We start from the raw sequence: 15308 nt of genomic DNA, 5'->3' as shown, positions 1-15308 counted from the left end.
ATATATATATATATATATATATATATATATATATATATATATATATATATATATATATATATATATATATATATATATATATATATATATATATATATATTCTGCATTTTTTAATTGGCTACATCATTTTTGTAAACAGACGTATACAGTACAAGATGATTTGAGGAATTCCAGGAATTAACACAATAGTACAGAAAAAGACATTTGTAGTATGTTGATGCACTCAGCAGGTGGAGAAAACACATATTTCATTGTAATCTAAACCTAACTTACAGCATCCATTGTATTGTCTGTGCTGTTTATTTTGGTTGCAGTACTGCTGTAATCAAGACTGTACAGCAGAGTGTACTGGTAATGCATGACATGGAAGGAGCTAGATGACGAGAGAATCCTGGGAAACAAGATGTGCAATCCATATACAGTGCTGTCAAGTTTCAATGTGGAGAGCAACGACGTACTGTGTGCCCATGTGAAACTGACCGAGTGATTGATATAATGGGCAAAACAGGGGGAAAAATACTAGCCTTGCGTAGCCAGACTATATCACTGCGTGGATATGAGTCTGGTGCTTCCATAAGGACGTTTTTTTTCCCCAAGGGGCGGGATCAAAACAATGGCCCTCGACGCAATTGGTTAGACCTAAAACCAACTACCAATTACAGTCTCTCATATTCGAATACTGGGCCCTGATTGGTCACCCACGTCTTCTGGAGCAGGAAATGGATTCTCTATGGAGCGGTGCCAGACCCAAATCGCAGAGTGCAATTTTTTTTTGCACTCGCAGATTCGTCTGGTCCCAGGCTAGACAAATACATTAAACCTTAAATGCTGATTGAATATGAGGTCAAAACAGTGCAGACTAAGGCCTAATTAGCCTCCATTGCATGACAGTGTCCATCGTCGAAAATAACTGATCTGAGCTGATGACGCCACTTGTCTTGTCTACATGTCTTGTGTAAAAAAGGGGAAAAAAGCAGAAACTCCAGTCTCAGCTTGTGTTACCAATGACATGCGTTCTCGCTATGCATTGTGAAAGAAGTCACTGCAGTCGATTTTGACGGCATCCAGAGTCAACTTCCCCCCACACACCACAGAGTCCAAGAAGGGACTGTCGCTCGGGAAGAAGCCCATCACGTCCATGCAATCTTCCTCCTCGTCCTCCTCTTCGTTCTGCTCTTCTCCTATACCCGACCTGTGCGACGACACGTAGTCGACGGTGGTGTCCCGCGAGCTGTGCGTGTAATCGGAGCTGTCCGATTCGTGGGAGTAGCTCTTGATGTAGGAGGTGTGCAGGTACTGCTGCACCTCGGCCTGTGGCTCCGTCGTCACAGGGCTGAGGCCGGCCTGGGGGACGAGGAGGAGCGAGGAGACGTCAGTGGCGGCTACTCCAAGAGTGGAGGAGCAGCTGCTGCTGCTGCTGCTGCTCTCAACCTGCACCTCCTCAACCTCCACGGTACTGGGTTCATCCTCCTCTTCCTCACTCCCACTGGAGGTACTCAGCTGGAGCAGGAGGTTCAGCTTGCCCTGTTTGGACCAGTGGGTGGAAAAAGTACTTAAGTAAAAGTATCAATACTTCAACGGAGAAATACTCTGTTACAAGTACTTCAACGTAGAAATACGCTGTTACAAGTAAAAGTCTGGAATTCTAAATTTAAAGTAAAAGTACAAAAGTATTGGTATCAAAATGTACTTAAAGTACCAAAAGTAAAAGTACTAGAATATTTGAAAATACCAGATCTACAAGCTCACAACGCGTCGCGATGCGACGCGTTGTGAGCTTGTAGGTCGGCTATTTTCAAATAGCCTATGTATAAAATAGGGCTAAAGTGGTTAATGTATGTTTTATAATGTAATAATTTATATCTGCAAAGTAACTAATAACTAAAGTTTTCAAATAATTGTAGTGGAGTAAAAGTACATTATTTGCCTCTGAGATGTAGTGGAGTAGAAGTAAAAGTACTGAAAATTGGAAATACTCCAGTAAAGTAAAAGTACTTAAGTACAGTACTTGAGTAAATGTATGTACTTAGTTACACCATTGCTCAATACACATGCGTATCGTCGCCGTCGGGCAGAAACTCTGTACGTCCAAAACCGTTCCTTTTCAAGAAATTGGAAAAATAGCCTTTGTAATTGGATCCAATGTAGTTATGAAATCCACAGACAGACCTAACCAGGCACTTTCAACCTGGCGTCTCTAATAAAGCAGATCTACAAGCTCACGACGTGTTGTGAGCTAAGCTTGTAGATTGAGTATTTTCACTGCTTTTGCGTGACATTGTCATTTGACGATGTATAAGACAGGACATTAATTTATAAAAAGATGAGATATGGAGATATAAGGTTTCTGCCCCGACAAAGACAATATAATGTATACTGTATGTACAGTATATTGATCCACACTATACCTTCTCTATGGAACATTCCCGTGCCCATTTACTGTTAGCGGGATCTGGTACAGTATCTGGCATGCAGCAACCTAAAATCCTACAGAACCTGACAGAACAAGATGAGAATTAAAGAATGAGAAGGTGAAGACATTTCCCGTTAAACATGTGGCAACAATTTTACGATTCTTTGATGTGTGGTTCACTTGAGTAAACGAGTGCGTACAATTCTCATGTACAGTATCTAGTGCGGAACCAATGGAATGATTATAGTTCCCCAAAGTTATAGACACTTTTAACATCGTCCAATCAGTGTAAGGTGGTCATGTGTCACTGTGTCCACGTTACCTCCTCCGTAGTGCTGGGATCGTGCAAAGAAGAACCATGATGAAGAGTATGACCACTATAACCACAACAAGTGTTTCAGTTTGTCTCTCCGCTGAATAGTGACAGAGGAAAAAGGATTTAAAGCTTAAGTGTCTCTATAGCTTTTTCCACCAGCCAACCACTTACAGACAATGGAGACCAATATCCTGTTGTCTGTCTGCCCGACACACCACACACACACACACAAACATACAATTGCACGCACGCGCACACACACACACACACACACACACACACACACACACACACACACACACACACACACACACACACACACACACACACACACACACACACACACACACACACACACACACACACACACACACACACACACACACACACACACACACACACACACACAATTATGCTATATAAAACATTGTGCAGTCACAGTCTAAAACGCAAAGCATGCATAGATTTTGCGCATTTATACTTGTATTAAAGTGCTTGAAAAATATTGTATCTGCCGATTTAGCACAAAAGCGATTATGTTTTTTGTGGTATAGGCTACCATATCACTTGTCACTTAAATTGTTGGACGTGAGTGTTGTGTTGAAATCGGATGTGCGGATGTATTTTGATTGTAATCAGTGTGCGCTCATTATGAATCTACCCAGGCAGGGTCGTAGGAAAGGGGGGGACGGGGGGGATTCGTCCCCCGTGGGCCGCGAAAGACACCCGAACCGATCCGATGCACAAAGACACCCGAACCGACCCGAACCGATTTTTTCCCCGAACGTGGGCCGGTACAAATATATCCCCCCCAAGTGGGAATGGCTTCCTACGGCTCTGTACCCAGGCACATCTTAATCGCAATAATGTCTCTAAATAGTAAGGAAATATCTGTGCCATCACTGCACTGGTTCATAAGAGCACCTTTAAGTTGGTCTTAGCGCAGAGCACAAACTCTGTGCATAAGATAGCAGTGCGCCCTGATTGCACCAGACCACACTTCATTTTAAGACCAACACACCCATGGGCCCTAAATAGGCCCAAGATCATTTGTTATCTAGACAACCGGGGTGCCAGCCGTAAAAATGACGACTGCATCGGTCAGAAGCTAGCAATACGAATTGCAATACCCGTTTGCACTGCCTTGCGCCAGGCGGAAGATAGGGACTTTAGTCAGATGCATGAAATAGTTACAACAATAACTGTGGGACAAATGTAACCACAAAAAATTGCCCCAGATTAAACAGAACTTGAAGAATACTTACGTGGGATAATTTTAACAATCTGATCAGGACTTTTAGGGCCCTCTCCTTTGGCATTCCAACCAGTCATCCACAGAGCATAGGTATCAGGAGCCAGGTCCTTCACAGTATACATCATCTCTGATGATCGTACATGATCTGGAACACAAAATCATATGCAGTGAAAAAAAAGGGACTAAACTATATCTGACAAAGTGAAGAGTACTGGAGCAAACAGATAATATTTTATTGGTGCAAAGACAACTGACCATCGTTTCGACCTATAGTGTGTTTTCTACACGTCAGTTTAGATTGCATGAATAAAATATTAATATGCAGAAGAGTTGAACCAGCCATAAACAACAATCGATCTGTGAACCAGAAAGAGTCACACTGTTTTTGGAATGAGCTCTATCGTGTGACATAATTTTACTTACAGGGGGGAGTATCTTCTAAGTCGTTTATGTTTCTTATGTAGATGGCATAGTTGCTAATGCATCCTCCTCGTTGGTCCCTCGGAATCTCTGACCAGGTCACAGTTACTGTATTGTCCCCTTTAACATCAGCTTTGGCCAGAGGCCATCCTGTCGGAACTGTAAACCACATGAAAGCCTGAGTTATACTTATTTGCTAAATGGGTGTCACGCACCAGAAATAGCTGACACATTGTGAGCTTGTAGATCAGCTATTTGCGGTGTGCGACAACTGGCTGAAGAAACCTGTAAAGCTGTTGGTAGGATATGTGAAAAGAACCGATTCCCTTTTACAGTTTTTTTCCCCCACCCAACTGAGGAGCAAAGGACAGGGGATGTCATTGTTTCCTCAGTTAAACGTGGGCCTGTAAAGCCCTTTGATACTGTAACATTGATTAACTACTATAAGCCCTATTTTATACTTTGTTGTATGACGGCAAAAACACTAAAATAGCCGATCAACAAGGTGTTGTGAGCTTGTAGATCTGCCATTTCCCAAATTTTTCAAGAATAATGTATATATATATGTTTTTTAAAGTGATTAAGGGCTATACAAATGCAGTTTAATTGGCTTTATATCTAGCCTGTGACATATGTGCATTTAGTACCACAAATGTTTGCTACTGCGATGCCTGTGGGACTGCATGTTCTAGGAAATAATAAAATAAGAAGAACGTTTGATGAATACGAATAAATTATTTCTCCCATACAGGTCAAATGGCATAAACCCGGTTCAGTTCCTCTCAGGTCTTACCTGAGTCTGAAGTGCTGACATCCATAAAGGTAGATCTGCCCACTGAGCCCTCGTAGAACGCATAAACTGCTCCGTCATAGCACTCAGATTTCTTCATGTCTGCAGACGAGGGATAGTACAAAAAGAGTCAACAGAAAAGGGTGTGAAGGGGAAAAAAGATATTAAGCCATTCAGGTTTGGTAATGGTACTGTAACTGATCAGTGAAGCTTCCAATTTATCCCTTCTAGAATTTTAAGTGCATTCATTCAACAATATTATAGGTTGTTAACAAGGAAAGAAGTCACAATGTTGTCATGATACTTCATGTATTTGTCTAACTTAGTGATGAACTGAAATGGTTTGGATGTGAAATTATAAGCAGGGGTTGAATGAAGCATCCCTCCTCTCTTGTACCTGGGATGACCACCTGGTTGTTATCCTTGCCAAGTCTGACCCACTGCAGTTCTTTCTTCTTTTGATCTGCCGGGTACCACTCTACAAGATATCCAGTGTGCAGTGCTGTCGTTTCAGGCTTTTTCCAGGAGATGGCGCCACTGCCGTTGTTTACAATCACATGAACTCCCTGAGGAGGCTCACCTGGAAGAGGAGAGGAGAGGAGAGAGGACGTATTATAAATAAATAAAAGTACATTACAACAGAGCCACTAAATGTTCTTAATTTGACATTTTTGCTTTAATATGTTGTTAATATACTATACTAAAATACTTTATTTAATTTTTAGTACATTTCATGTCATGTAATATTAGAAGGTGCATGTTATTAGGAAGCTTGTGCTTTTTTGGACATTATGAAGGCATGTCTCTGCTTAAACAATTTGATGGGCAAATACACTTTGACATGACTGGACTTGAATTGGCTACATCAGAGATGCATATCCATAAATACATCCTTAAATGTTCCTACCATAGGCCCATGTGTGGTGCCATTAACAGCCCTGAGTGAGTGAGCTGTGACAGTACGAAGCCTACAGAGGAGAATCAACTATACCTGTGTTTTTGTGAAGAGTGGAAACCTTGGCAGGCGGAGATTGGCCTTTGGAGTTATTAGCAAACACTGTCACTTCACAACTGACGCAGGATTCGACTGAATGATGACTGGCAGGATGAGGGAGGTATTTGTCATTATGATTTCCTGTATTGGGGTTGTGAACTCTGACCGTGTATCCTGATATATTCCCTCTCGCGTTAGAGGCATCCGCTCTCTGCCGTGAAAGAAAAGGTTTCATTTATTTATTTTCTTAGAAAGAGTCAAATCTGCCACCACTTTCTGTCACAAAACGGTCAACAATCTTGTTATTTGCACTTGGTGATGATCACATAAGGAGACACACGAGAAAAGAAACAAGGGATGGAACTCCTGTCTGTGAGAGACTGAAGGGAGAATGTCCATGTCGCTGGGACCTGTCTGCCCTGCAGCATGTACCATACTGTACAGCATGACTACTGTATGTAGAAAGGACGAATCGTGTTAAGGACCCAGCAGTTCTCTTAAGCTCTCCCTTTTCTTGGAACCCGAAACTGTTGTGTCTCTAGTCTGGGTTTCACTTACCTCTCATACGTGTTAGTTTAGGTGAGTGTGTGTGCATAGGTATTATGTCTGCCTGTTTGAGGATGTGTGTGTATGTGGGGGAAGGGGAGTATGTGGTTTATTGTTGCACCTCATACGTAAGTGGTCGAGAGCTGACCTTTAGGTTTGCGTCGAAAATACAAGTGAAATCAGATCAGGAGGTATAACTATAAGGCTAGGACACCACACACATACACACTAGACAGAGAGAACAGAAGAAGGGAACGGGAACAGAGACAGAGCACATGTACTGTGTCTGTGGCAAAGACGGTCTCATGATACATTGGTGTTCCATGTATTATCCCTCATTAACATAACATTGCCGTGTAGAATTGACATTCTCACGGTAGACGACTGTGTATAGATGACAGATAAAGCTCAACACTTAATATTGAGGAGGTATTGTGAAATCTATGTTATCAGCAATGTAGCAAGTTCCTGAGTAAAGGAGTCCAGTGCGCCAGTGACAGTAATGATGACAAATGCAATAAATGTGAACAGTCACTGTGGACATACTGATACACACAGATTAGCCAAGATTGTGCAGGGAGGTGAAGATTTGTGTGCGTATGACTGAGACTGTTGGAAAGAAAAGAACTAGAACTTGTTGAAAAGTAAAGAAAAGAAAATAACTTGTTGCTTACTTTCCAGTGTACGGTTATGGAACTTGATCCAGAGGAAGCTTTACAATACCACACATCCAGTTCTTTGGGGGCTGTAAAACAGTATCACTTTTTATAATAAATAATGATACAAAATGTTGTATACTGTATATAGAACTTTTGATTTGAAGTTTAGAAAGAACAGCAGTTTAATACAATACATTTAAATAAAACAAGCAAAATCAGTAATACAATAAAATAAAACAATATATATATTTTTGATTTTTTTTAAACAACACCAGTAGTTTGAAAACAAAAACAAAGAATGCCTGAAATGTCCAGTGGCTTGACTAGTTAACTAGTTGTATGAATGATGAATGAAATGTGTTTACAATGCTGTTGTTCTATTAGTCATAATGTCTCAGTCATAGCCCACCACTAATATCTATCTGTGAGATAGCTCCAGTGGCTGAAGACAGTCTGCAACTTATTTTGGGGGTCTTGTTGAGAATACTGGTCTCTGTAATGGTGAGCAAACTGAATACAAAGAGGACATGTAGGCTCTCCACAAGATAGAGTTTCAGGAAAAAAACTAAAAAGGACTGTCTCTAAAAATCTCTCAGTAAAAGACCAGACAATACTGAGAAAGAGAAAATGAGCAAGTCATACTGCACATTCTCTCTCCTAAGGTGTCACAAAACAGAATGTTCCTGTGACTGTCTGTGGTAAGTTGCTTCATCTTAGCCATTAAGCTTGTAGAAGCTATTTTACTTCTTTGTTTGCAGAGCACCAGGACAGAACTGAGACATTTCATGGTGTGTAAATAGTTGTTTGTCTGAAACTTTATTATTATGTATTGACTTGCACTAATACCCATCTTAGCCAGGTCACTCTTGCAAAAGAGTGGTTCCAGGGATAAATAGAATAAAATGAAATAGGTGTAGCTTAGGTACCACATGAGAATAGTACCATACCATGGAGCAACTATGGTGATCATTTCACAAATGAAAATGAACATACTTGGCATAAAAGCAATGGAAGATGTTTTTGGACATTGTTATTCTCAGCATGTGACTGAAACATTTAGCCCCATTTTCAGCCCCGCTGAACACTATTAACACTACTTTTATAAAATATCCGAGACCATTAGGGTTTTATGGAAGATGCGTCTGAACATGTATTCTATTGCTAGTTTGACCACTTTAATACTACTTAAAATAACTAACTAGCCGATCTACAAGCTCACAACAATTTTCGGTGTACAATATGCTTCCATTGAAGATTTCTATGGAATACAAATGACTGAAATCAGCTGTGGTAGAACTTTAATCCATGTGTATTTAGTACTTTTACCTGATGCCTGTTCATCTGTCCTAAAAAACTATCGTTTGGAAACAAATATTATACACTGCAAATATGTTTGCAATAATAGAATGCGGTATGTTATTGACCATGATACTGTAGATAACATACCACATACTATACACATTATGCTCGTAAATCTTCCATTGTGTTAGCCACAACCCAACAGCACAGCTTTCAGTGGTTTGGGTATCTTGCAAGATAATCAATACTGAACTGATATCTACCTATCTATGTCAGAACCAAATGAAAGTAGAAAGACAGTGTTTGTTGAGTACTGGTTTATGTAGATAATGTACCACAGAGATTATCATTTTTTGTCTATACACATATTCTGTGTTCTTTCTGTGCACAAGTTAAGTAAACTACGATGTAGAACAATGAGCCATAGGCTGATGTGCTTCATCAGGAAGAGTGCGTAATATACTGTATGTACGTAAGTGCACTCACGCATGTGCGTGCGACCGTGTGCGTGTGTTTCTTTTTTAGCTCACCTTCCTCTTGAGTTGTATTAGTCATACTTTTGCTCCACTGACTCCATAGTCCAGTGCTGAGCCTGCTTCTTGCTCTGAAATCATACTGAGTGATGGGCTCCAGAGAGGAGACCGACTGGACCCTCAACGGACTCGTCTGCAAGACACAATACTTCTGTTATCAGCCTGTTCTCCTTCACGTGCATTTTGCATGAACACATTTCCAACTACCATCTTCACAAATGCTCATTTTAACAAAGATATTAGCCTGCAGAAGTGTGTCACTTTGGCTGTCCTCAGTTCAGATCAGATGTAACAACTGCCATCAAATGAAAGGCCAAAGCTCTGACGTGGAGGTGTGGGGTGGTGGTTTAACCTTAACATTAAGTTGTGCCTTGATGAGACTTCCTGAAATGTCGCAATGTTGCATCGAAATGTTGCACTGACAGTCTTCATGCATGACTGAAACCACAATGCATAGCAAATAAAGGTATGTGGCGTACAAAGCTATATAGTAGTGAGAGCTTACAGCGTTTGAAAAGGTCTTCCAGGTCTGTTGATTTGTGATCCTGTATTGCATCTCTAGGTATTGAGTCATTTGAGCCTGTTCCACCTTGATTTCACAGCTCCGGGAAGAGCACTCAGCTGATGCAAAAACAGGGGGTGATGGCATCACTGTGGAAACACAGAAAATGCAGGAAGACATCGCTAAAATCAGAACAAATGAACAGCATTGGAAGGCAAATCAAGATACATCTATGAGATATGGTGCGTTTTATCAAACAGCAACTAGCACAAGACTTATCAACCCTAGTGCAACCGAACAAAAAAGCACATACAGTAATATCCCCATAAAACTACTTTTCAGTTCGCTCCATGCAAAAGCTTTGTAGGGACCTATTACATAATTTTACACGATAAAATGAATCAAGTAGATGAGGACGGGGTGAGAAAACTGAGAAATCCAATCATTTGCGAGTAGTCAAACGTTTTTCCCCATGTCACTTTAAACATGCTCATGAAACTGTAATGTTAGATACCTGCTGCTATTGTTTATATGCTGGACATGTTTTCCACCTGCACGAGAAGCACTTCTGCCTTCCATAGTGCCATTACCAATTCACTTAATCTTATGTTGGACTTTTTATATTTGATATGACTGTGCCTTCCTGCTATTTGACCTGTTATGTGTTGTGTTCCTCTCCTCTCTATCCTCTCTTCCCTAATTCCTATTCTAACTCTTCCTGTAACAGCAATATTGAGAGCTTGTGCAAAAATAATTTCACCCACGCTTTAACACCTGTAATTGTGACAATAAAGTTGTCAAAAACTTCTGATTCTGAACATGAATAACTAAGGCCACTGCAATCCAAAGCATGACTTCAAATGATGTGATAATGGGATTTGAAGAAGACTGAAAATATGCAGCTGTCATCATACCAATGTTGGTGATTGTGAAGTTGTAGACAGTCGACACCACAGAGCCCAGGGTGTTGTTTGCATGGACCCACACAGAGATCTCCAGGACAGAGCTGGGCACTTTGAAACTGGCATTGAGACAGCTTGAGCCACCAATAGTGCTTTTATAGGGCTTAGGCTCATCTATGCGATTTCCGGATATTGTCCTCACCCTGGAATACATGAGGTAGAGATTTCTTTCGTCACAGGTCTAAGTGTCTGCTGTTACATGATGAAGTATGATATTAAAATCGGCATCAAATGAACACAAATGATTTCTCACTGCCTTTCTTAAAATGAGAAGTGAAATGTAACATTCCATATGTTACCAAACATGTTTGCGTGACTCGTGAACTAAGATCCTTCCAAACGTTTCTCTTTCCCTTTCAAACTCACCACAGCTTGTTTGAAGTATTCCAAAGAGAAGTGTCCTTTCCTCTACGCCAAGTACACACAACCTCTCTCACTTCGCTATGTGTGACAATCTGGTTGCACTTGCATTTTACATCGTCAGGGATGTCTGGTGAAACTATGCAAAGAGGAAAGGAATGAAACACAGATAGTTACGACTGGATAGAAGTATTAACACTATTAATGCTTAAGGAACACAACAAACAGATGTTTTAACATTTGAAGCTGTATTACTATATCCAACTTGCATTACAACTGTACCTTCTCAGTATAGAAAACCTTTGTTCTGAAACTTGCTTCATGCAGTAATGAAAATGCAGAACTACAGTATCCATTTGCTTTCAGCTCTTTGAGATGTACTCTTACTGGCAAATACTGGTTATGTCAGGATATATGATGAATATTTCAATATTCAAATGAACATTACACTATAATACACTCTGCATGTCAGGTGTTTTTTCCTCAGTCCTTCTTCTACTGTGCACAGTGCTCTTCGCCTGTGATCCCGTCAGAAGAACATCTAGCAAGTCGCAACCCACTTTTGAGTGCCTACCCACTGGTTAAACCCTGTTTTAGAGATACAATAGGCTACTAACATGCTGTAACGATGTCCATTCCGCAGGGATCATGTGGCCGGCAGTTGTTACAACGACAGCTGTAGGTCGATCGACTCAGTGTTATGTTCTTCACATTGAGATATAGGGTGGATGAATTTAGATCTTTGTGGCGCGAAATAATCCCGTTCTCTCTCATGGATTTCTTGCACGTGCCCCCCCGGCAGGTAAAGGAGCAGTACACCGTCAAATTGGAGCCTCGTTGCACCACATTTCCCACACTGGACCATATGGTGCATGACTTTTCACCTGTAAAAAGTAAGAATACAAGTGTTCACAATCATGCAGTTCACGATCATGCCATTGAGAGGTCTAATAATGCTTACAGGGTTTTGTGCTACCATTTGACATGTGAGTGTTGGACAGGCTGCAATTACAACATGCATTGCATTTGTGTTGGTGACAAGATGCAATTATCTAGTTCCATCTAAGGCAATCCGAATTTGTATTTATTTATTTACTGATTCTCATAATGCACAGTACTGTCAACAGACAGCTCTCAAATCCAATGCCTATTAGGCCAGTGTTTCTCAACCCTTTTAGGCTGTGACCCCCAAAATAATCATATTTGAACTGGGGACCCCCCAAAATAATCATATTTGAACTGCGGACCCCCCAAATGAATCATATTTGAACTGCGCACCCCCCAAAAATAATCATATTTGAACTGGGGACCCCCCACCCTGACAAGCACTTGGAATTGTAAAAGCAGAGGCATTACATTTTGTTTAACTCGGTTCCATAGATAAATATTGTGAAAATAGCAGATTTACAGGCTCACAACGTATCGCAACGCTTGTAGACCGGCTATTTTCAAATTTCTTTCTTATATTATTTGACAATTAGGCCAATGTTTGACCAGTTTTTATAGTATAGTTTGTTGATTACTTTTGATGCAGTAATGGCATTTTTTCAGTTAATTTCTTTTTTAGTTATTAAAAAGGTCTTAAAGGTAGATTTTTCTGGTTAAAACTAAAGGTTTTGTATTAAAAGGTTAAAGCGCTATATTCTGATAGTAATCATTGCTATAGAGTGTTTGTTCAGTAACAGGGGTCTCCCCGTCTCTCCAACTCTTTAATAAACAGAAAATAAATTTTCAAGTAGGTGAGAACATTTCAGCCAATCAGCAGAGAGTACCCATTCCTCAGCTTCATTTTTATAGTGTTCCAGTTCCAATTTGTTCAGCTCATATCTTTGCGTCATCACTTCCAATTTCACTTGTTTAATCTTTATCCTGACTGAGTTCTTTATCCTGATTGGATAAAATTGGTATCCCGACCTGAAAATGCATTTTCTGTTTAATAAAGAGCTGGAGAGACTCCTGTTACTGAACAAACACACTATAGCAATGAGTACTATCAGAATATAGAGCTACTTTAACACTTATTTTGACCAAAGAAAATCACTTAACCTACCTTTAAAGTCCTAAAATTCCCCCCCCCCCCCCCCCCTCAAATCATGTGGGGACCCCCACTGTATTAGGCTACAGGGAGTCAACAACGTATTAGGCTACAACAGTGGTTTTCAACCCTTTTCATATCAAGAACCATTATTTATTCTGCATTTGAGCCACGGACCACCGTTTGATGAGATTTAGACTCTCAGACCCAAGACTAAGAATCATTTGGTTGTCATTGGATAAGATTTTGTCCACAATGCCATGCTGTACACTACAGTATTGATGTTGGTTCCATAGGAGAGATAACAGGCCAACGTTGATCAAAATAACAATTCTTTAATTAAGTAATGCAGATGTTTAACAATAATGTAACTCTTGAGAGCGTAAAATGAAACCAAATGGACCCGTAAGGGTCCATTTGGTTTCATTTTACGCTCTCAAGAGTTAAACATCTATAAGGGTCCATTCCATTTGGTTACTACCAACTCTCCATCTTTTAGCTGGGGACCACCTGGAACCCCCTCAAGGACCACTGGTGGTCCCCGGACCACTGGTTGAGAACCACTAAGCTACAGGGAGTCAACAGCTTACCTTGGCAAGACTGCACAGCCAGTACAGTGATGATGGTGATGATGGCCCATGTGTAGGGTGTTGTAGCCATGAGTCATCGTCCGTTACACCGCTTATTGCTATGTGTTTCTCACATAGCAGCAGCTGCAAACAATTTCATGTTTCTTGAAAGACAATTAACAAATGCATAATCAATATAATATCCATGTTTCGGCAAAAAAATGTTTAATGAATATCCAGTCCAGTGTTAATATGGTATTATCCCATCCAATTAAACTAGAATTCTAACTTAGCCTATGCGTAAAAGTCAGTGGTGAAAAGTACATTTGCTCAAGTACTGAGTACAATTTTGAGGTATTTTTACTTTACTGGAGTATTTCCAATTTTCAGTACTTTTACTCTACTCTCAAATGCAAATATTGTACTTTTACTCCACTACAATTATTTGAAAACTTTAGTTACTAATTACTTTGTAGATTTTGATTATTATTACAAAACAATAACATACATTAACGCTTCGGCTTCAACCCTATAGATTTCGGCCATTTGAAAATATCAGAGCTCACAATGCCTTGCAATATGTGACAATTGTGAGCTTGTAGATCCGCTATTTTCAAAGGATTTTTTAATACACTTATACATTTGAAAACTTGTGAAATGCATATGAATACTTTTACTTTTGGTACTTTAAGTAAATTTTGATACCAATACTTTTCTACTTTTACTCAAATACATTTAGAATCCTGGACTTTTAGTGGCCCTGAAACCATGGCCAGACTTTTAGCTACTTGTAACAGAGTAATTCTACTTTGCTGGATACTTACTTTAATACGAGTAGCTACTTCTTCCACCACTGCGTAAAAGTTATAATCGCATCTATTATCCGTCTTTTCTTAGTCTAACATCTATCGTAGTATTACATGACGAGATTGACGACTGACCAATATAACGTGATCACAATGTGTAGCCTATAACAGTGGTTCTCAAAGTGGATTCCAGGGACTCTCTGGGTTCCCTTTAAGGGGTTATGGACCCTTACAAGTTTGTAACTCTGACCGTGTACAAATGGAACCAAATGGACCCGTCGGGGAGACCTTAACATTTAAAAGTTTGAGAATCGTTGCTATATAGCCTACTTAAAAAGGTGACGATCAGAGTTATTATAGTCGCTGATCAGTGAATTATATGCTTACCGATCAGACGACCCATCATCATCCTGAATGTTATAGCAAAGCATCCAGGGTGCGTCTGGTAAGGTCCGCGTCTGTCTGTCTGACTGACTGACTGCACATGCGTGGTCAAACCCTCTATATTATGATCTGACAAACTTTTCACAGTTCCACAAATGGCCACACACACCCAGTGGTGGAGGAAGTACTACTCACATTTTGTACTTAAGTATAAGTACCAAGGCAATAACACAATGTAGAAATACTCTGTTACAAATTAAAGTCCTGTATTAAGACTTTAGTAAAAAAAAGTACAAAGGTATTGGTATCAAAATGCACTTATAAAGTACCAAAAGTAGAAAGTACTCATTATGCAGAATGTCCCATTTTACACAAGTTTTCAAATGTATAAACATCTTTTGAAAATAGCCAATCTACAAGCTTGTAGATTGGCCATTTTCAAATGGCTGAAATGTATATAGGGCT

General features: G+C 40.0%; 1 protein-coding gene across 1 annotated transcript; it reads right to left on the bottom strand.

The window, feature by feature from the left end:
- Window positions 1-69: 69 nt before the first annotated feature.
- il12rb2 (interleukin 12 receptor, beta 2a) lies at window positions 70-14940 on the bottom strand. Its single transcript, XM_084067971.1, has 16 exons — window positions 14847-14940; window positions 13675-13817; window positions 11667-11933; window positions 11056-11188; window positions 10642-10832; window positions 9731-9876; window positions 9223-9358; window positions 7409-7479; window positions 6186-6399; window positions 5592-5774; window positions 5198-5296; window positions 4408-4563; window positions 3995-4129; window positions 2736-2826; window positions 2409-2496; window positions 70-1524 (listed from the first exon to the last, which is right to left on the bottom strand). Exons 2-16 carry the CDS (start codon window positions 13742-13744, stop codon window positions 1021-1023), a joined length of 2484 nt encoding a protein of 827 aa, XP_083924097.1. The 5' UTR covers window positions 13745-13817; window positions 14847-14940; the 3' UTR covers window positions 70-1020.
- Window positions 14941-15308: the final 368 nt, after the last annotated feature.

This window comes from Gymnoscopelus microlampas (assembly GCF_963454915.1).
Source record: "Gymnoscopelus microlampas genome assembly, chromosome: 9".
In the NCBI taxonomy this organism is placed as follows: domain Eukaryota; kingdom Metazoa; phylum Chordata; class Actinopteri; order Myctophiformes; family Myctophidae; genus Gymnoscopelus; species Gymnoscopelus microlampas.
This window is presented reverse-complemented; position numbering and strand designations above follow the sequence as displayed.

Coding starts and splice junctions, on each gene's coding strand:
- il12rb2 (XM_084067971.1), bottom strand. CDS start 13,744: ATGGCTACAACACCCTACACATGGGCCATCATCACCATCATCACTGTA. Junction 10,833..11,055: donor AATACTTCAAACAAGCTGTG/GTGAGTTTGAAA, acceptor CATGTATTCCAG/GGTGAGGACAATATCCGGAA. Junction 5,775..6,185: donor CACTCTTCACAAAAACACAG/GTATAGTTGATT, acceptor CTCCTCTTCCAG/GTGAGCCTCCTCAGGGAGTT.